General features: G+C 42.7%; 1 protein-coding gene across 1 annotated transcript in view; it reads left to right on the forward strand.

Moving 5' to 3' along the window:
- RBM19 (RNA binding motif protein 19) overlaps nucleotides 1-22,105 on the forward strand; it is a 461,658-nt gene that overhangs the window by 100,124 nt on the left and 339,429 nt on the right. The window contains exons 11-14 of the mRNA XM_078667139.1: nucleotides 1,342-1,472; nucleotides 2,709-2,833; nucleotides 9,261-9,357; nucleotides 17,629-17,739. Of these exons, the coding sequence (XP_078523265.1) occupies nucleotides 1,342-1,472; nucleotides 2,709-2,833; nucleotides 9,261-9,357; nucleotides 17,629-17,739 (464 nt within the window). The remainder of the gene's footprint in view (nucleotides 1-1,341; nucleotides 1,473-2,708; nucleotides 2,834-9,260; nucleotides 9,358-17,628; nucleotides 17,740-22,105) is intronic.

Consider the following 22,105-nt stretch of genomic DNA (forward strand, 5'->3'; position numbering starts at 1 on the left):
GCCGATGTAGAGCCAGCTTGTGTAGTCCATTCTGCTGGTTATGAGGGCCTGGGTGATAGTGCATCTTGTGTGTGTGGGGAGCCAATTGAAAATAATATTTTGAGAATGAAGCAGGATGAGGTCACTGCATTCACCTGTTTATTAATTCTAAGTTTGTCGTCTAGGATGACACCAAGGTTTCTGGCATGGTCTGTGGGAAATGGGTCCCAGTTCTGTTGGTCACCAGGAGGAGACCCATGGGGAGCTCGTGTTTCCAAAGATTATGATCTCCGTTTTGTCCGTTTTGAGTTTGAGGCAGTTATGCCTCATCTAGTTGGCCACGTTGGTCATGCAGGAGGTGTAGTCAGTCCTGATGGTGTTGTTCTCATTGGTGAGGGAGAGAATGAGCTGTGTGTCGTTTGCGTAGGAGACGATGTAGATGTCATTGGCCCCTTTGAAGTGGGCAAGCGGTGCCATGTGCACGTTGAAAAGGGTTCGGTTGAGGGAGGTTCTCTGGGGGACTCCATAAATGGGCTTCTTTGGTTCGTAGGTGTATGTGGGAGTCTGACTTGTGTTCTGTCAGAGAGGAAGGAAGTGATTCATCTCAGGGCAGATCCTTGAATTCCTGAGTCATGAAGTCTACAGTTGAGGGTGCCATGGGATATGGTGTTGAAGGCTCCGTAGAGGTCAAGGAGCATGAGAGCCTCAGTTTCCTCTCTGTCCTTGATGCTCTGTATGTAATCCTTTGCTGCCAAGAGGGTGATTTTCATGCTGTGGTTGCTGCGTATTCCTGACTGAGTGATGCCCAAGAAGTGGTGCTGTTCTAGGTGAGAGCAGAATTGCCTTGATCTTTCTCCAGACGTTTGGATGGAAATGTAGTGCTGGATTCTTTTGGGTCTGACAAGGGTTTCTTCAGGAGAGCTGTGACCTCTGCATGTTTCCAGTTATCTGGGAAGGTTCCGGTAAGGATGGAGGTGATGATGGTGGTAAGGTTGGCACTGATCAGTGTTCTTCCCAGGTTGTATTTTTGGTGCAGACAGTGGTCCGTGGGGTCCCTGAATGGATGGCTTACTACCCATATTAAGGCATTGAAAAGCGCTCTTGTCGGCACCAAGCTACTCTGGAACCTAAGATTAGTGGTTAATCCAGTGTGGTGCACATCCTTCAGCCGGGAGTACTGAATGGCTGAAGAAAGAAGGCAACATTCCCACAGATGATAGTGATCAGGTTGGTTTAAAATATATCAAAGATAGTTTCTCACTTTTGATTGTTCAAAACTGTCATTATTCCTCAGTTGCTTCAATAGGGGCTTTTGTACTGTGTGTCTCAGAATATCATGACTGGCAGCTTGGACTCTTGCAGGTCCCATATCGGAGACACACTTTCCTATCGACAGTCTGACAAAGAAGCCGAAGGGCTTTGCTTTCATCACGTTTATGATCCCTGAGCATGCAGTGAAGGCATATGCCGAGGTGGACGGCCATGTGTTCCAGGTATGTTTTTGTCAAGTTAAAATCAACAAAGTGATGAGTTGAAAAACAATACCTATATAGTGAATTATCCTATGGTGAGCTTATATAAATTGTATGGTGCTTATTAATTTCTGCACCCTCAGTATGGGGTATATAATCTGATACAAGTTCTGTCTCACTGCTGATTTTAACAGACCTTATCCAAAAAATGAGGCAGCCCCAAGTTCCAATTTTTTTAAGAGACCACAAGTGCACCGAGTGGAATGAAATGTATATATTTTATTTAACTCCTATTGACCTCTTTACTGAATATCAAAGCTTGTTGAGTAGTTCCGGTCATATACCGCTAGCTATTTGGGGATGCCTCATCTTAAAATGATTCACAAGTTTGTACCACCATCGGTAAGTGCTATTCCTTTCCCTCAGTTGGCTTTGGGTTTCATAAAATAATTGTGGACATTGGATCACTTAGCTGTATAAATTGTCATATTTGTTATATGAGGGGTCAAGTTCCTGTTGGTCTAATAATTTCATTGTATTTAAATTGGCCTTTGTGACCTCCCAGTGTGTTGTTCCTTTGTCATTGCTTGTATGTACAGCTGCTTAGACTCCATATGTGTCTACAGCTGCTTTGAAACTGCCCACACATGCAGTTTCTCTTACGCAGTCTGTGAATGCAGCTTGTTTGTCACTGCCTAAGTTTGCAGTTTTTATGTCACTGCCTGTGTTATAAATTGTGCTGTGAAACATGCATGCAGTCATTTAGCATGTGCATGCTTTTCTCACTGCCTTGTGTGCTCAGGGCACTCTCACTTGCTTTGTGTTTGGTTTAGTTGTATATGTGAAGTAATTGCTTCTCCTTCTCGGCTCTGTGCTGGTGAATAACCGCCTTGTATCTGCCTGTGCAAGCAGCTGGCTGGGTCACTGCCATTGTGGCTGAAATGTAGTTCTTGTGTGGGCAGTTGAGTGCCTCTGTCTGTGTGTATGTGTACTGACTGTGACATTGCCCAATTGTGTGGCACAATTCACTGCCTATACTTGTGGCTGCTCTGTTAATATCTTTGAGTATAGCCACACTCATACTCTGTGTGAGTGTGACTGCTCTCAAACTGCTTGTTTGATAGTTTAAGTAAATCGAACCCTTTGCTTCCAGTCTTGATTTTGTTGTTTGATGATTTGATGTTAGCACCTGGTGGTGAAAAGGTGATAATACTTTTGTTATTTCTCTCTTCTTTCTTCTCATAATCCTTTCTTTAGGGTAGGATGCTTCATGTGCTTCCCTCCACTATAAGAAAAGACGAGGATGAGACTGATCCCAGTGCTGCAGGATCGTCTACTTTCAAAAAGCAGAAAGCATCCAAGGACAAAGCGAGCAGTGTCAGGTATGGCTGCCTGACTGAACATCCAATTCAGTGAGCTAGTGTGCAAAAGTTGTGTCACTCTTGTAGATGAGGACATGAGTGAGTGATGCTCAAATTAATAATTAGGACTTTCTTCTTGAATAGGAGCCTCATGTTCAAAGGCTGGTGCTCTGATGTGTGCCTAGTTTGAAAAGCTCTCCAGTTCTGTTGTAATAATTTCTATGATGTTCCTTAATAGCTTAGCCTAAGATTTTGACCGACAGGGTCACAGGTGTAACATGTATCCATGGTTGCCTTTTTTGGTGAATACTTTAGTTGGCAGACACTGCTATGAGAATATAATCAAAACGTTCGAGGAAGACAGCCGATATTGGTGATGTTACTTAATGTCATAAAGTTTACCCCAAAGGTAATCTGATCTAAACAACCTCAGTCTCACTTCTGCACATACTAAAAATGCAAAACCCTCTCCACTGTGCCTCTGTAGGACTTCCCTTTTCTGCTTTGGCATGCTTGTTTTTAGGTCGAGGCTACCGTCGCACTGCTAAGCAGTGGGCGGAGCCGAAGATTTTATGACTTCAACAGTGGGGCTTTAACCCGCCTCTCTCTTCCATTGGCTAGCCCCATAAATGGAGGCTAGCCATTGGAAGATAATGATGTCAATCATTCTTGGAGCAGATTCGTGGGCGTTTGTCTTTTTTTAAGCCCCGCCCCCTTTGGTTCGTCATTCAGAGGTGGACCATTGTGGGCGTTTACTTTTTTTTTTTTTTTACACATGGATGTTTTTCGTCATTGCTAAACTCGTCCCGGTCCCGCGTGGTTGTATCCTGCCCCCCTCCCGCTGTCCGTCCCACCTCCCACTGTCCGTGTCTTTTGTTTTCTTTTTTGGGGCTGTTTTATATAGCGCAAATACGACCCGAAGGTATCAGAGCGCTTTACATGAGCACCCTGTTGCATTACATCCACGTTTTCAATGAAGGGGCGTCTGATGTATTTGCCCATTGGCATGCACGGCGCTTGTAAACAGCATCGACAATATGGGTAAGAACAGAACTTCTCCATCTAAAAAGGAAGATGGCGTATGTGCTGCGACGTCCTCTTCTCTTTGAGCGCTGCCCGAGAAGAGTCTGGGTCTGCGCTGCGGAGCTGACCGCATGGGGGGTACTCGATAGCACCCACTCACCGGGGCATTGCGGCTCTCCAGGACCCCCAGCCTTCGCCACAGGTGAGAGGGGGTGTCACAGTAATGCTGCCGGTGATCACAGACAGACCTTCTCTCGGGAGCGGGGGTGAGGCTTGTGGATTGCTTCGAACAACAAGTGGGTTAACACAACTTTCAAAGGTTAGGGGACATCGGTGAGTTGAGCCGGCTCTCTCGGTAAAAGCACTAGTTTTAATATGAATTGTATCTGAAGCTTTAGTAAGATTCCTCACCTACATGTTACTAATTTCACCAGTCGTGCAGTGGATGAAAGGCTGAGTGAATTTGGATAGGAGTCACCGACCCTATACCGCGCCTACAAAACGCTCTGCAGACATTGCTTTAAACCAGCGAGCGACTTCCCCTTTCATTCCCACATGAAGGACACGCGAGTTCCCATGACTTAAAGCTGTATTAAACAATTGTTATTCGAAGAACACAACAAGTGGGTTAACACAACTTTCAAAGGTTAGGGGACATCGGTGGGCATTCAAGGTCTGCTCACAGCACATGTGTGTTCATTTACTGAGCCGGCTCTCTCGGTAAAAGCACTAGTTTTAATATGAATTGTATCTGAAGCTTTAGTAAGATTCCTCACCTACATGTTACTAATTTCACCAGTCGTGCAGTGGATGAAAGGCTGAGTGAATTTGGAATTTGGATAGGAGACTCCGACCCTATACCGCGCCTACAAAACGCTCTGCAGACATTGCTTTAAACCAGCGAGCGACTTCCCCTTTCATTCCCACTCGAAGGACACGCGAGTTCCCACGACTTACAGCTGTATTAAACAATTGTTATTCGAAGAAATACATGAATTTACGGGACTTAATCTTTCCCATGAGTTCTCTATGAAAAATCACTATGGGGTGGAGGCGCTCATCTATCTATTGAAGAATTAGACATTTGAACTTAAAACTTGACTTCCCGAGCCTTTGAATCTACTTTTTTATTTTAATACAATTGATTTTTAACCTAACAATGTCGTCTTTCTTACTCTCTAATATTTTATAGCACATAGAGCGAACACTGCCATCTCTGGGTGCTCAGTAAATTGGTGCAGTTATTAAATATGTTTATTTTATCGACCTCCGGGGGATACAAAGCTGGGTTAATGCACCGCAAAGTAAAACTTAATTGACAAATCGTATTTTAAAATGACACCATTTCAATGTAGAATTATAAACTGTGGCCAAAGGACCTCTGGCGCTGGTGCCGATGAAGAAGGCCCCTGCCACCCCTCAGCCCCACCCCAACCCCACGCTCTGCAGTGTGACCAGTGGCACCCATTTACAACAAGGTGACCTGTTTGCCAATAATTTCAGCTTCTATCTCTTTTGATGCTACTTTCCATTTCCAACTCAAAACTGTGTTTAGTATCTCATGATGATACTGATATTCAATCACAAACAATACACTGATATCTGGATGCAGTAATAGTAACAACTGATCACATAGCTTGGGCAGGCGTGTGTGTGGCTCTGTCTGTCTGTGTGCGTGTGTGTGTGTGTGTGTGTGTGTGTGTGGCTCTGTCTGTGCGTGGCTCTGTCTGTCTGTGTGCGCGTGGGTGGCTCTGTCTGTCTGTGCGCGTGGGTGGCTCTGTGTGCGCATGGGTGGCTCTGTCTGTGTGCGTGTGGGTGGCTCTGTCTGTCTGTGTGCGCGTGGGTGGCTCTGTCTGTATGTGTGTGCGTGGGTGGCTCTGTCTGTCTGTGTGCACGTGGGTGGCTCAGTCTGTGTGTGCGTAGGTGGCTCTGTCTGTGTAGGTGGCTCTGTGTGGGTGGCTCTATGTGAATGGCTCTCTGTGGGCGGCTCTGTATGTGTGTGTGGGTGGCTTTGTGTGGGTGGCTCTGTGTGGGTGCAAATGCAATAGGTCTCGCATTTGCGAGCTATTAAGCTATTGGCATTGTAAATGACAATGTCATGTATTTATGTTTTCAAAACAAAAACATAAATAAAAATAATGTCATGAGCAATGCCAATGGCTCTAACTTTAACAATGCCGAGACCATTGCATTGTAAATGCTTGTTAGAGAGGGTATGGGAAATGTATCTGTATGTGAAGGAGGATCTACTCTGTCACATATGTGTCTGGCGATTGTGTGTTTTTGGAAGAGACTGCTGTTTGTCACATATACCCTTGCCGATCCCCAAACCCTGTCACTTTATCAATACGTTTGTCTCTGTGAGGATTTTTGTAAGGGTAGTTGGGTTTGAAGGAAAGGTAGCTAAAATATACTGTCTCTCTTCCACGTTTTCTACTTCTTCTTGTACCCCTCCCTCTCCACTCTTTCTGTCTTTCCTCCCATTCTCAATCTTTCTCCCTCTCTCCTTCACTACCTCCTTCTCTAATACCCTCTTTCTATGTCTCTTTCCTCTTTTTCTCTCATATCATTAGGAGCTAAAGACACACCTCTTTAAAGAACACTACATCGAAGCGCATTAGTCCTCTTCCCCTCTCAGTACCCACATCCCTTGCCTAGAGTCACTCTGCGATTGTTACTCTGCCTTTGACCCTGTACAGCTATGCTCCTTTTCATCTAGATTTACACATTGCAAATACCATACATATGTGAACCGCCCTGCTCACTATTTCTATTCCTCCATTTGTTTCTCCCTCTTCCCCCACTCCCTCTCTCCTTCTACCAATCTCCATCTCTTCTTTACATCACCACCTATTCCACCTCTTTCATCCCTCCTTCTTCTGCTTGCCTCCCCCACACTTTCCCTATCGCCTTGCGTCTCTCCGACCCTTCATCATCTTTTCCTTTCAACCGTTATGATTCCCTTTCCTTTGGTTTCCCTCCTCCGTCATCCTCTCGGACATTAGTATATATTGACAATAGAAAACCACAGAATGTTACAGGGCATCTCTCACTCACCTTTTCAATACCATATCTCTCCATTTTCCATTTCCTGCCCACTTTGCGAAGGCTTCGGCATTTGTTGGGAATTTTAAGAGAGACTATGATGACCAGGGAAAATGCATTTATTGTAGAAAAGCAATGTGATTTTTGGCAAAGCCTTCATATATTTCTTTAAACATGTTTCCCACTGTTCTTCTAGCTTTACTCTTCTTGCTTGCTTTCCTTTCTTCCCTGAATTCCTCCCTCTACCTCTTCATCTCCGTTTTACTCCTTCCCCCTTGCTCTTGTTTTCTTTTTCCTTCATTCCAAGCTTCTTTTTCCTCCTTACTGCCCTACTGTCTTCTACTTTCCCTTGCCCTCTCCCTTTTACCTTCTTCTATATCTTTTTCTTAGTTGTTCTTTTCCATATTGTTTCAGCAGTAACATACCTTTTTACTTTGTCCAAACACTTTTAAGAGCTAATAAGTCTTTCGAACTCACAAATTTACTTTTGGGAGCCATTTCAAATCACAAATAGGAGCGGGCGTGAAAGGGACATCACCGTAATAATTGCACTTGGGAAGAGGATGCATCAGTAATTTATAAATGCAATTGTGGTTGCAAACCATGGTTTGGTGCCAACACTTCAAAAGCTGTGGCATCTGATTTACAATGGGAAAGCCATCCTCGAAGACAGCTTCCCTTGGGTAATTGAGTTGCCTGCCTTGGAGGAGGGCAAAAAGTGGTTCGGGGATGACTGCCTGCACCTTCCAAAGTCATCCAAAATGGGAAAAAAACTATAAGCATCACTGGTCCTTTAATGCACATGGGCTGCTTTTAAAAATATATTTTCCATTTGGGAATGCAAATGCAAGGGGTCACAAATTATGACCTTCCTTTAATATTCATTAGGTAGGCAATTTCGTGACCCCCTCTGCCCCACAAATGGATAATTTATGGTGCTACCCACAACTGTGTGTGTCTCATTACAAGTTGCATTCCCATTCACAAACTATTCACTGTGCAAATCTCTCATCCCTGATTTCGAATGGCAATAGTATGTTTGGCCCCCAGGAATCTAGTCAAAGAATGGTGGAAAATATCCCTGAGTTCACAATCAATCAAGCCTTTTTTATGTCTGCAGAAAGCCACTATGCTGAAATCATCATATAGAATAGAGAGCAGAGAGGCCTGGATATTGAATGTGTTGCCTCCAGTATGTGATTTCTCGAGAACTCTGGGTTTGCCAAAGTGCTTCAATAAAAGATGGGATGACTCATAAAACTGAAGTAAAGAAACCCTGGTCAAAGGCCTTTAAGGGCCTTAAGAGCAATGTATAGGTCCTTGAATTCGATTCACTGCTCAATAGGTAGGTAATAAAATTGGACCAGGTTTAAAGACATAAGTTTGGCCTTCGACTTATGTCAATAGGGTGAACTGCAGCATTTTGAAGATGCTGCAGTTAGCCCAGTAAATCCTTTGGAAGGCCCAGAGTCCAGAACAATAGACTAAAATGGTCAGAAGCATGAAACTCATAGCCAGGCTACAATGAAAATCTAGTAGGTGGAGTAAGATTTGCCAAAGATTTATTAATTGAAAATGGCAAGGTCCTACCTACCTCCTCTCCTACTTGTGTATCCAGAGTCTAGCACAATACCAATTCCGCATTCATTTCCTAATGGAGTAATTAAAAGACAAAGTGAGTTAGGCTAGAACTTTGGTGTCCAAAGGCAATACCTTCCACGAATCAGGACCTATGTTTTATAACTATTTAATTATGGATGGTTAGCGTTCATCCAGATAGCAACGGCCTGGAAACCGGAATTTGAAAAGAGAGCTGCTTTATGATTATTAAAGTTGATGGTTTGGGAAAAAATCCTAACTCATGATTGTCACTGAGTTGAAGTGGAGAGGACGTACCTTTTCTATTTCTCTTCCACATTCTGTTCTCTTATGTCGAACATGTTCTTTCTAACCGGTTTACTTTTCAAATTCACTTTTTTGTCTTTTCTACTCCACTCTTTTCTTGCCAGCTGAACTTTATTAATTTCATCCCTCCACTTTTCTTCCCTTCTGTCCTCTGCCCTTCCTTCACTTGTGGTCTTCTTTCTCCATACCCTTTGTTTCTGTCTTGCATTTTTTCCTTCTCACAGGTCCTCTTTCCTCTCTCTCCTCTCCGATTTGCCCAGCCTTCCATTTCACCACCCTCATTTCTTTCTTTACCATCCGCTCTTCTTACTTGTCCCATTTACACTTCTCTTACCTTTTTTTCATACATTTCTTGTATATACCCTTCATGGTGTGTCTTCTTTCTGCAATTTGAGAGGGTCAAGTTATGCTGCAATATTTTTCACTTGATTGATGAGCACATGACGTGCATTCAGTTTTTCTATTCTTCTTTCAGCTCTCACAATTGGAACACGTTATTTATGGGTACAAACGCCGTAGCTGATGCCATCGCGCAGAAGTATAGCACAACAAAGAGTCAAGTGCTGGATGATGTGAGTTAGAAGAATGGATTTTTACTTTCATGACTAACAATTCATATTCTATTTTGAGTAAAAGTGGAGAGTGAGCCAGAAACTAGAAGGTGATGTCTCTAGCTCTGTATGGCTTAGCTTAGCCATACAGGTCTTGCACAGAGATCTTTATGAATTACCTTAAGTTATATGACTTCATAGGTGTAGTGGAAATTTAGCACTGCCACATAAGTTACCATTTGAAAGTGATACTTCTAGTCTTAGTGAAATTGCAGATTTTGTTTCCAGTTAAGTTGGTTTTAATGTTTGCCAAATTGTATGTGCAGAAACTTGTATTGACCTTCTAATCTGTGTGCCTTTAAGTGAAATATTTTAGAATTATGATGATGGGCTGGTTCTCCATTAAAAAACACACAGAAAAGGAGTGGAATGGACAAATAAAGAATTCACCTGCTCTGTTCCTTACAATTTCTTGGGAATAGCAATGTCATTGCTTAAGGTAAGTCACATTGTAGCACTGCACGTCCAGCCCTCCTACAAGCAGGAGCTCGTTGACATCACTCCACCCAAGGAACCCATGCTAGTAGTGTAGAAAGCTGACTCTTTATATGGTAGACCAAAAGGAGGTATGTTGTGTAAAGAGTCCAGTTATTCCTTTTGAGTGGACAAGGGCTTGCTCTAGCAATCCCAAGGTGCTCTATCTAGGGTAGTGAGGTCGAGCAGCATTAGGCTTATCAGAGAGGAGTGTTAGACAATTGTTGCACACAAAAAGTCAATAAAGGATGCATACACTCAAAAAGGAAATCCACACCAATTAAAAAAAAAGAACACATTGTTATATATATTTTGAAACCAAGAACTTCGTAAAGAGGTAAGTACTTTTTCGTAAAGGCCCTTTTACAGTTTTAGGTATGTTAACTGTGGGTATTACGAGTAATGCTTTCCTATAGGAGAAAGAACATTCACTGCAATGCTTTTCCATGAGACCCCTTTTGATTGTGAGGTGGTAAAGGGACAAGGACCAAAGTTCCACCAGTCTTATCTGCCCTGGTGAGTCCAAGTGCGGTGGCCCTGAATGGGTCAGTAGCCTTGCACGCTATTAATCAATCAGTCAGTCAGGGATTTTTAAAGCACACTACTCACCATGAGGATCTCAAGGTGCTGGGGGTGGGGGGGGTCATGTAGCTCCAACTCACCCAAAAAGCCAGGTCTTGAGGCTCTTCCTGAAGGTAGAAGCTGTGCGGTAGTAAGGAGGGGGCACTTGAACATAGGTTGCAAAGGGGGACATGGGGACAAGTCCGTGAGCTCCTAATCGGGGCTCGAGTCGTGAGGGTCCTGGGAGCATGGGGAGCAGCCAGTTTCTTTAAGGCTGGGCCATGCAGCTTGGGTGCAGAGGCTTTGTAGTTGGCTGGCTCCTATGCATCAAGGCGCTCACTATTGTCAGTCAGGATCAGCAAGGGGAACAAAAACAGGACAGCTTAGCCACTCTCAGTGCTGGCCTCAGTGGTGCTGACGTTTCTGGTTGGCTGGTCATCCATGATTTCGTTGGTATCTGGACTGGACTTTCAACAACTTTTGGTCGCAGCAAGGGTCTGGTACCCTAGGTGTTGTTTCAGGGGGGCTCGTGGAAGTCCTGGCGCCTTCACGCTTGGCAGGAAGATGGATCTGATCTCCTTGAGTGTGCTGACCACCTTCTGGGCGGCTACTGCTCTGTGGACCCAGTGTACAGCAGCTTCTTTAAACTGGACATCGCAGTCAGTGGATGCAGTGGAGTAGCTCCTCTACTTTAAGGGAGATGCTGGCTGCTTTCGAAGTGCTGGCAAACCTCGGTCTTGTGGAGCAGGCACAGTGGCAGGACGAGTCAGGTCTATGCAATTGTTAAGTTTCTGTGCAGCAGGTAGTTTGGTGCCAAAAGTCCACAGCAGTCTTTACTTCTTGTAGGGATCGGGCCTTCAGTGTCTTCTTCTTCTTTGTAGTCAGTGGAATCTGAAGTTCTGGATTCAGGAGTGGAGAGTAATAGCCTACCTACTCTTGAGGTCACTACACCCCCTATATGACCATTTCCTGTAGGAAGTGGGCATAACCCTGTTTCAGTTTCCTAAATTCTGCCAGCACCAAGATGGCGGAAATGTCCTGGAGCGGGTCACATCCAGCTGTTCACATTTAGGGTTGACTAACCTGGGTGTGCGCCTCGCCTACTCTGCATACTAAATTTCGGACTGTCCTGGGGTCAAATGGGCCTTAGGCCAGTGGGTGTCATCTCCCAGGTCTGGGTTATGCCGGGTTTGCATATCAAAGGCGGCCTTGCTATGCTGATTGGAAGCCATCCTGTTTGGAGAAGGTATAAACACCACCTGCCAGAGCCGGCATTGTTCCTGACTTCTTAAGAGCGGGGTTCTCACCTCTTAGGGGGTCAGAAGCGCGTCTGTGGTGGCAGACTAGACTGTACAAGCCAGCCAGCACACTAGTGGACTAGTAGGTTTCAGGGGGTACCTCTAAAGTACCCTCTGAGTGCATGTATTAATGAATCCAGCACTGGAATCAGCGTGGCTTTATTAATACGAGATGTTTGATACCAAACATCCTTGGTTTCAGCGAAGCCGTTATGAAGCTGGAGAACTCGTATTCACCAGTGTCCTGTACATATCCTTAAGATGGCTTCCCTGTTCACTTGCAATGTCTGTGAATCGACTTAGACATCTCAGGGGCATACCTGCTCATGCAGATATTTCCACAACTGTAATATAATGCACCCTTCGTAGGGCCTGCTATAGGGGTGACTTGCATAAATTGCATGCAGTGTCTGTAGGCATGGTACACGGGGTGGGCTATGTTGTGTCTTCACTTTTGTCGGCACCATTTCATGTACACTGCTATGGCAGTTTGCATGAGTGTGGTGAGGGATCCCTTAGCATGGCACAATACATGGTGCAGCCCTTAAGGACCCTCTTTAATACCCAGGCCGTAGGTACCAGGGGTACCATCTATAGAACGTTTCAGAGGTGCCAAAGATATTGCCAATTGGGAAACAATTGTACAGTTTTAAAGGAAAGAGATCTGACACTGGGGACCTGGATAGCAGGAACCCAGTGCACTTCTGTCAAAATTGTATCAAATACCGGGCAAAAAGTGTGGGTGAACATGTCAAAAACAGGTACTGTCCTACAAGTAGGACACCAACTCCAGAGCTTGCCACAAAGCCTGTTTTGAGGTTACTGCCACCAATACCATATGTGGCGCCAGCATTTCCGGAACGCCAGACGCATGGAGCCTACAAAGCTCAATTCCTGGGTGCCATGATGGCATTAATCAAGCTGCAGTCTCATGTACTACGCTTCAGGGCCCTCTGAGTCCTCTGCCAGTGGGCCTGCTCTCTGTGTTATTCGTCCCCAGAGTTCTCCCTCAGGGCATGCCTTTGGCACTAGCTGGACCCATCCTGGTGCTGGGCATTGACCAGCTGCCTCTCCATCGGCACCCTCAGAGACTCTTTTTCCAGGGCCACCACCGATGCCTGTGAATACACAGGGTATGGCATAGAAGCTGAAGACCAAAGCAATCTTAAGGCAGTCTAAGAGAGAGAAACAGAAGTGAGTGAGTAGAGAGCTTTCACAGCCTGAGTCCACAAGGTGTCAAAGTTATTCGCAAACATAGAAGGATGAATTAGGTCCGTAAAACGCAGGCTCGTGTTTTAATGGTAGGCCACTGTTACGACTTTTTATCAGCATGTCACTTCAGAGACTTTTTGCGCTTAATGTTACCGCTGGATTGGTCACTTCTTTCCTTCTCATGTTCGTTCGACCACTGCATCAAATAGGGGTTCTATTGCCTTCCCGACTTTCGGCACATGTATGTTGCACACTTTGGTCACTTTTCTTCTTTTTCCGGATCACGGTTTAGACTTTTCAGCAGGTTACGTTACACCAAATGGAAGAACTTTCGCCCTCCTGATCTCAGACTCTACCCGGGCTGTGCACACAGTTGGTGTATATACTTTTCACGTTCCTTTTTCTTTACCACCTTGTGGTATTTTATTTTACATTTTCCCCATTGTTTTGCTTGGATCTCTGATAAAATACATTGTTAGTCACATTATAGGAGAAATTCCCCCGATGAAGGGCCTCATCCCAGAATGCATTGGGATTGTTGCGAAAAGTGGTAAACTTGTTATACGGTTCTACGTGTGAATATAGAACACAACAAATTTGATATTGAAATCCTGGTTTAATGAATTACAAGGATTAAAAAAAACTTTGGATAAGATGGATATTATTAATACACACTTCTGGTGTGCTTAGTGGGGACGTTGTTCTAATCCTAGACGACGCGTTCACACAACTAGTTGATTTCTATGGCAGAGGTCAGAGGGCTATACCCCGGTTTTCCTCAAAAGATCTAAACAACATTTTTTGTAAAGGTGTGCCACAATACTAAATTTCATCTGATTCAAACATAGGACTTGCACGCTCAAGTTTAGAGACACTGTCCACTTCCTTTACAGAAACCTTTGATACTGCTGTTAAATTAACTTGCCGTTTATTGATTTAGATGTTATTGAACCTTAGGAGACGTGACGAAACACTCTATCATTTTGCTGATTCCTTTCTTTATTGCATTGACTCTGTATATTTTCATTTCAGGTATGTTCTAAACTATGTGATTGTAAGAACTATGTGAGCATCATATAGTGTTTAGCCAGCGGCATTGGTTTCATTGCTGTATTGTGTGATTACCATTCGGCCTGGGCGAACTTTCAATGGCTTTTTCTTAATGCACATAATTTTGTGAAATTCATGTTACACTTGTTACATGAAACTTCACAAATGACATCATCACCCCACTTTGCTTAATTATGCACCATTTGGTGTTATCCCTGGTGCTTTCTTATTTTACACTAATGTTTATCGCAAGATGCATGCTCATGCAAAAAATTGGGGCAAGGACTCATTGTATGCTAAAATTGAGCAGTATATGATGGATGTGCATTTTATGTAATTTTGCAGACATTTCATGTAATTATATGGAAATATATTATGCAGATTTCGAAAAATTACTATTTTGTCTGGAACATTACAGTTCTCTTTATAAGATTAGTGTTATCATTAGGATGATTGCTTTCATTGTATGATTACTGTATTGCATTTGTGTTGCGTTTTGTGTCCATTCCATCTTCTTATTACTGTTTATACTGTAAATATGTTTACTATATTATTATGAGCTGTCTTTACTGGTTGAATACGGAAATCCTATAATTTTACCGCTGCCTGCCCTAAGGAGATCCTACATCCCCCAATCTTTCAAAAGAAGTAATGAGCGTGGTTGTCAGTTTGATTTAAAAACCAGGTCAACTATGTGACAAAAAGTGCTGCCAGCCCTCTGATTACATCACAATAGCTATTTCCCTTCCAGAGCGACTATTAAATAATCCAAACCCCAGCAACCCCTGGTTACTCAACAGACTCAGCTTTGGGTTTTCAAAACAGCTGATCCACAAATGTCAATGAATCTTGAATGCTGCTGCCAGACATCACTTCTGCCCTTTTTATTTCTTAGGGAGTTTTATTTAGCTCAAACTTGACCCTAAGGTATCGGAGCGCTTTACATGAGCACCATTTGTGTTATAGACGTACACATACATTTTTTGTTATACACGGGGAGATGAAGTAATTTGTCCAGAATCACAGGATACTGAGCGTACCTGTCGAGACTCCAACCCGGTTCTCCAGTTTTGAGATAGACTGCTCTAGCCATTAGGCCACATCCTCTCCCCTGTCCTTAAGGCCCTGCACTGGCTACCGGTCACAAGAAGAATCTCTTTCTAAACTCTCTTCATCACCCACAGGGAAATTCGTAGCGCAAGACTGATTTTTCCACAATCCAAATTTAGAACTCTTCAAGCAAAGAATGAATCTTAGATTGAACTACTGCTAATCATCCTACATTTCAGAAGAACCCTTATAGTTGGAGGTTCTATACAAACCTGTTGAACACCTCATACAAAAAATATGGTCAATCAGCAACCTTTTCCCAAAATATGACTCTAGCTTCTTAAGCATGTACACTACCTCAGGATAGACATCACATAAGGGATTCATATTACATGCCTCAACGGAATAGCTGTGTATTCAGAAGACCTGAAAACTGCCATCCTTTGGCACATCCACGAAGTGTCCCTTAATGGTTTTCAATATCCTAGTGGGTTGAGCCAACTGTGTCCCTTTATGCACCAGATATTGGAGGAATCCCATTTCTTTCCCATATTTGTGCACATTCAATCTAGTGATTTAACCAGCGGACTATACAGGTGCCAATAATTTTGGCTTCTGTTTGTATCAATTTCCATGTAAAAGATGCATGCCTGCGTCTTTTCGTATGCATTGTGAAACTCTATGCAACACTTCTAAATTACCCCTACACCTCGATCAACTGCCTCAACATTTTGCATCATAGCCCAAACTACAGCCAAAGGTCTTTCAACCATACATCTGAAGGTTGCAGAGGGTTCTGATGAACATTTTAGTGTGCTTTGACCTCATCAGGGCTATGAAGCCCTATGTAAATGATTCATAATGAGCAGCTAATTACTCCATGATTCAGACCGTGTTTTACACTTCGCAAGGGGTACGGACAATGCTATATAAATAGCAATACACTACAATAGTATTACTAATTTTGTATATTACATAACCTTGGATAGACATGCTTAATTTCTTGTAACTGTGATAGTTTTCTTCTACTTTACCAAGCTTCTCCCCTGACCATTTCCATTGTGTTAAGCTTTTGCTGCTTGTCCACGTCTTCTGAGATACTCAAGGAGGCTTAGTGAGATCCACTGATCTTGGTTTTTGAGCATTTGTTGCTAAGTACCCTCAGTTATTCCCTTTCATGTGCCTGCCCTGGAGACCAGTATAGACTCTATCATCTTCCAGACTTAATTTTTTTGCCTCCGCATCCAGTTGTAATCTGTGCCCTCAAGGATGTATGATAAGTCGATCTACTACATGACAGATTGATTTACTTGTACTTTCCCATCTTTCAGTACCATCAGAGCTAAAGAGGTACCTGATAGAGGTCGAGTTCAGCACGAACTGTTGACAGTGTTCTGAAGAATGTCTCCTCTTTTAGGCTGAACACTTTGTCATGTTAAGAAGAGGGACAGTCCCATCCCTCTTACAGTCTTCATTTCTAATAAAGGTTGTGTATTATGCTCCTTGTGCTGTGCTGCACATTATCTCAAAGGATGAATCTGAAGCCCTGCATATTCAAGCGGGGACAAAACATCCTTTTCTGACACCATTGTGCTGCATCCTCTCATTCCCTCTCCCAGGGGTCTTGTATCATTTTAGGTGCCAGTGCCTTGAAGATTTGATAGGACACTATCCAAATCTCATGAAAAGATAACCACATTTGGTGGTCAGCCTACTGTCCTTAGCCTAGGGCAGGACCCTATACCTGCAACAGGAGTATCTTCTTCACAAGGTTAACGAGAGAATCAGTGGGTTAAGCTTTTTAACCGTTATTTTTATACACCTTAATCTTTAAGTATAGTGCAACAAAATGATGAATACATCCAGGGACAATTATTTGAGTTCCCAGTGTACACCAATTTAGCCTAATCATTTTACTGTTTAGCAATGGGGACAAAAATTGCTCCTGCTCAGATCATGGAACTGTATACTTTGTCTATCACATTTCTAATATTAATATTTGTTGTTATGCTTATAAGAATTATTTGGTCCTCATTTCGGCATACAGAAGCATCCCAGATTAGTGATCGTATGTTTTTTAATGATGCTGTGAATGCTGTTGCGATGGTCTGTTCCTGTCATTTATTTTTTTAATGAGTGAGCCTCATCCAAAAATGAGCCTGAATGTTGCTTTTTCTCATTATGATGAAAATCATTTTGTACTTATTGCCTCCAGTGCTTTTTTATGTAGGGGTTTAGATATTTTTTTACCTGAGCCATTACAATTTGAGCTCTTTCTGCCTCAGAGCTGTACATCGTCTTTGGCAAAAACCTGCTTGTACTCCAACTGCATCATTTCATGTTGGGTTTCTGTATAGCCTCTACACTATTCTTAGGCCATGTTAAAATATGGGTGTCAGAAGAGGAAAATATAAGGCTATGACATGTAATCAAAGGAAAGGAGGAAATTGGTTTCTGTTGTGTTGTTTTATAGCTCAATGACCATCAGCTTTAGGCTACTTCAGATTCTATCTGTATGCTATACCTAACACCATGTTATAGGAATGTGTCTGATATCCTACAACTTTCTTTTTATCATTGTGCCCAGGAGGGACGAGGCAGTGTGGCAGTGAGGGTAGCTCTCGGTGAAACTCAGCTGGTGCAGGATGTTCGTCAGTTCTTGCTGGATAATGGAGTTTCTCTGGATTCCTTCAGTCAGGTAAGATGAAGTAATATTTCATCTGCAGATCAATATAATCTTCTGGACAATTTCATATGATATAGTGACAAACATATAAACAATAAGATTCTATCAATGTGAAGAGGTGCAAAATATTTTTATTGTTTTTTATAAAAAAGGTTTTTCTCCTGTGAAATATTAGGCTCTCTCTTAGGAGTGGAAAGACGAGAGCACAATGTGCTTGTTAAAATACCCCTCACACACTAAAAAAATCCTTTAGTGTCATGCTTCATCATAGGGGTCTTCCCGTCCCTATAACGGGGCGGGGCGTGCTACGACCAGACGAAATACGCGGGAGCACTATAGATGTGACAGGGCTATGTGTTGGTGTAAGGGTATCAGTGAGGTGTAGGGACCTAACTAGTGAGTGCAAAAAATACAAAAATTAAAAATTCCCTGGCTTAGTAGAAAAATATATTTTATTTGCTTCTCTAGCTGGGAACATTAAGAAGGGGAGTGTGAGGTAGAGCAATTGCTAGCTACCTAGTCGACATGTTTCGTAGGCAGTCCCCTACTGCCTACTCATCAGGACCATATAATCGTCCCTACTACTAATAGCTCGGTTCTATAGTAATAAGCCTACTGTCCTACAAATATAACAGCAAAAATAAGCTGAATATTTGAGCTTCAGGGCATGAGCTGGCCCAGGTGAAGCCTGGTATTTAACAATGAATACCAAAATGAATAATGACCGTTGGTCTCTGTAAATGAAAAGGGGAAAAAGAGAGGGAGAAAGCACAAACAAAATCATGTTTTTCTTCGATCAAAATACTGAGCGAATCGCCTCTTGTTTTTGAACAAGGTAATCATTATACACCTCTGGTGTTCAAAAGAAGCAAAACAAAAGCTTTCAGAAACAAGAGGCGATTCGCTCTATTCACAATGTTACCAGTGTCAGAATAGATCAAGTATAGCAGTATTTTGATCGAAGAAAAACATGATTTTGTTTGTGCTTTCTCCCTCTCTTTTTCCCCTTTTCATTTACAGAGACCAACGGTCATTATTCATTTTGGTATTCATTGTTAAATACCAGGCTTCACCTGGGCCAGCTCATGCCCTGAAGCTCAAATATTCAGCTTATTTTTGCTGTTATATTTGTAGGACAGTAGGCTTATTACTATAGAACCGAGCTATTAGTAGTAGGGACGATTATATGGTCCTGATGAGTAGGCAGTAGGGGACTGCCTACGAAACATGTCGACTAGGTAGCTAGCAATTGCTCTACCTCACACTCCCCTTCTTAATGTTCCCAGCTAGAGAAGCAAATAAAATATATTTTTCTACTAAGCCAGGGAATTTTTAATTTTTGTATTTTTTGCACTCACTAGTTAGGTCCCTACACCTCACTGATACCCTTACACCAACACATAGCCCTGTCACATCTATAGTGCTCCCGCGTATTTCGTCTGGTCGTAGCACGCCCCGCCCCGTTATAGGGATGGGAAGACCCCTATGATGAAGCATGACACTAAAGGATTTTTTTAGTGTGTGAGGGGTATTTTAACAAGCACATTGTGCTCTCGTCTTTCCACTCCTAAGAGAGAGCCTAATATTTCACAGGAGAAAAACCTTTTTTATAAAAAACAATAAAAATATTTTGCACCTCTTCACATTGATAGAATCTTATTGTTTATATGAAACTGCTAGGAAGGTGATTCTATCAGTACCTCTGTGCTTCCCTTTTTGGTTTTTTGAAATAGTGACAAACATGCCAGATTGTTTTTTTCTGCAAGTCTGTGTTCTTCAGTCCCTGATTTGGGTATTGTTGTTAAACATGTCTTTCTGTGCAAATATAATGTTTTACCAGTGTGAAATGCAACATTTTTGATCTGGACTGTACAACAAGAATGTGCATAATAGTTCAGGATAACTACTTTTCACTCTTCCTCACTTGTTTGTCATGTGCACAATACTATTTTCAATTATGTTAGGCCTGTGTGACCGCAGAGGTTTGGGCTACAGCCCCCGACCTATGATGTAAAACCTTTGCCTTTTTGCACACATTTCATAAAATCTGTTCTGCTTTCCATTTATTGTGTACATATATTTTATCAATAGACTGCCTGTATTCTGTCGGTTTGCTCCATATTGGTGTATGAGTGATGCCACCATTGCTATCCTTATGGTAAGAGATAATAGAACAGTGTATTCCTCACATATTTTCCCATGCTACTATTCACACATCATGATCACAAGACCATCTTTCCAGACATCCAAGTGTGAGCTGACAAAAATATGACACTATTCTATATCTTCGGGCAGATTGAACTGATCTTATGAAGGAACTACATTTCCAAGGCATTCATCCCAGACAACCTGGCGCAATCTGTGGAATGTGACAGCACAGGCTACATTCAGCCTTATTGAAAACTTTATGCGTTATTATATTTCACACAACCCTGTGGTATGATAGTGCTGTACATGGAACACATGCTCCATTTTGCATCAAACTGAATGAAAGAAAAACAGTTCAACAAGCGCAAACATATTACATGGTAAAGTTCAGTTGATTGGTTCCGGAATGGCCAATGATGAGACACAGGTAGGACCGAAAGATGACAAATCAGGTAAAATAGGAACGTGGAAAAGGCGACAGTGTATAGGGAAGCCAGGATGAATTGAAATACCCATGTAAAGAAACTGGTGAATTGATATTTGAAGTAGAAGAAAAATCGAAAGATAGGAAAAAATGTGAAAGCCAAGGTGACTTTTAAAAAATATATATTTTATTACATTTTTTAGTTTTCAACCCTTCAATTACAGCATTTTGCAGTTATACACAATAGCGTAGTACATTGAAATCACCGTACAGTATAATTGCATTATCATCTACAGGAAGTGTATGACAATTGAATACAACTATCCCATCCCTCCCTCCTTCCCCCAACTTCGTCTGGGACCAACCATTCATAGCGCATATGGCAAAGTGTTCCTCTACTCCCGGCTGCACATAAACATTCAGGGAGCAAGTATGCACCCTATGGCGCAGGATCCACAAACAATGAAATTCAATAATCATGGAAACTGGGAAACTGCGGCTAGGCAATAAAACAATTGTTAAGTCCGAGCTACCGGTACTGGTGGCGGGGCCAAGGCCCTGAACGCTTCCACAATACTGTCCCAGTCTAAAGAGATGACTCTTTTGCGCAATCCCCATTCTTCCTCCTGTCGGATAGCAGCACTCCGCACCACCCCATCTCACCACTTCCCCATGCCAGCCATAAAGCTGTGGGGGTGCGACCGATTTCCACCGCATCGTAATGGAGCGCTTAGCCAGCAGCAAAGTCAGGTCTACAAAGCGAAGTTGCACTTTCTGCTCCTTAGGGCGTCGTATCAGTCCCAAAAGACACAGCCAAGGTGACTTCATTTCTCCTATACATTTGCTCCATCTGATCTCTCCTCATGGTAGATTTTCTTCCTGCTAGCTATTTTTTTTTTTTACTTTATTTTTGTACTGTACCGCACATACAAAGTGGTTAACAGTTATATGACATATATTGCTTTTCACCATTGTTATTACAGACATCAAGTAGTCATCTTAGGTACATTATTTTGTGCAAACATCAGGAAGGTGAAATCTACGAGAGGAAGACAGGGGTGCTCTCCTTGAAGGTCTGTGGTGCACAGGTCTCTTTTTTGACATGGTTACGAGTAGATGCAATATACTTGGTTACCTGGATTATGTATTGGCAGTGGTGTAGAGTGCAAGGAGAATATATCACAACTGTTGCCAGATGTCATGGGGTCTGGAGGTGGGTGGCTGTATAGTTGCATAGAGCTCACTGTTTGTGTCACAGTATGTTAGGCTGTTGAGTTATGCATTCCTAGGGGGTGATTGTTTGCTGTCCCAATGTATAACAATTTCTTTTTTGGCAAGAAGCAGGAAAATAGCAACAAATTGGAGCAGTGTTGTAGGGATGTCCTGGACGTATTCCAAGAGCATAATGAGGAGGGTTGAATGGTGAGTTGAGTCATGAGTGCCAACTCGTAAAAAAAATCCCCCCAGTTTGATGCAATCTTACTACAAGTCCAAGTCATGTGGGCAAAGTCCACTAAAGAGGAGTGACATTTGGGTCATTTGGGCGAGCGAGTTGGATCTATTCAATATAGTTTAACGGGTGTAGCATATACATGCCAAAGGAATTTGATATGTAATAATTTATGGTGATGATTGAGGGACACTAACCGCTTTTTGGTGTACAGCATTTGAACCATTGTGAGTTGGATAGGGGGTGTCCTAGATCCTGTTCCCAGGCATCACACAGCTTGGCATCTTGGGTAGGGAGTAAGGCCAGGCTGTTATGGTAAAGTTTAGAGATTAAATTATCCCCGTCTGTGTCTTTGA

Source organism: Lissotriton helveticus, chromosome 11 (genome assembly GCF_964261635.1).
Source record: "Lissotriton helveticus chromosome 11, aLisHel1.1, whole genome shotgun sequence".
Lineage (NCBI taxonomy): Eukaryota > Metazoa > Chordata > Amphibia > Caudata > Salamandridae > Lissotriton > Lissotriton helveticus.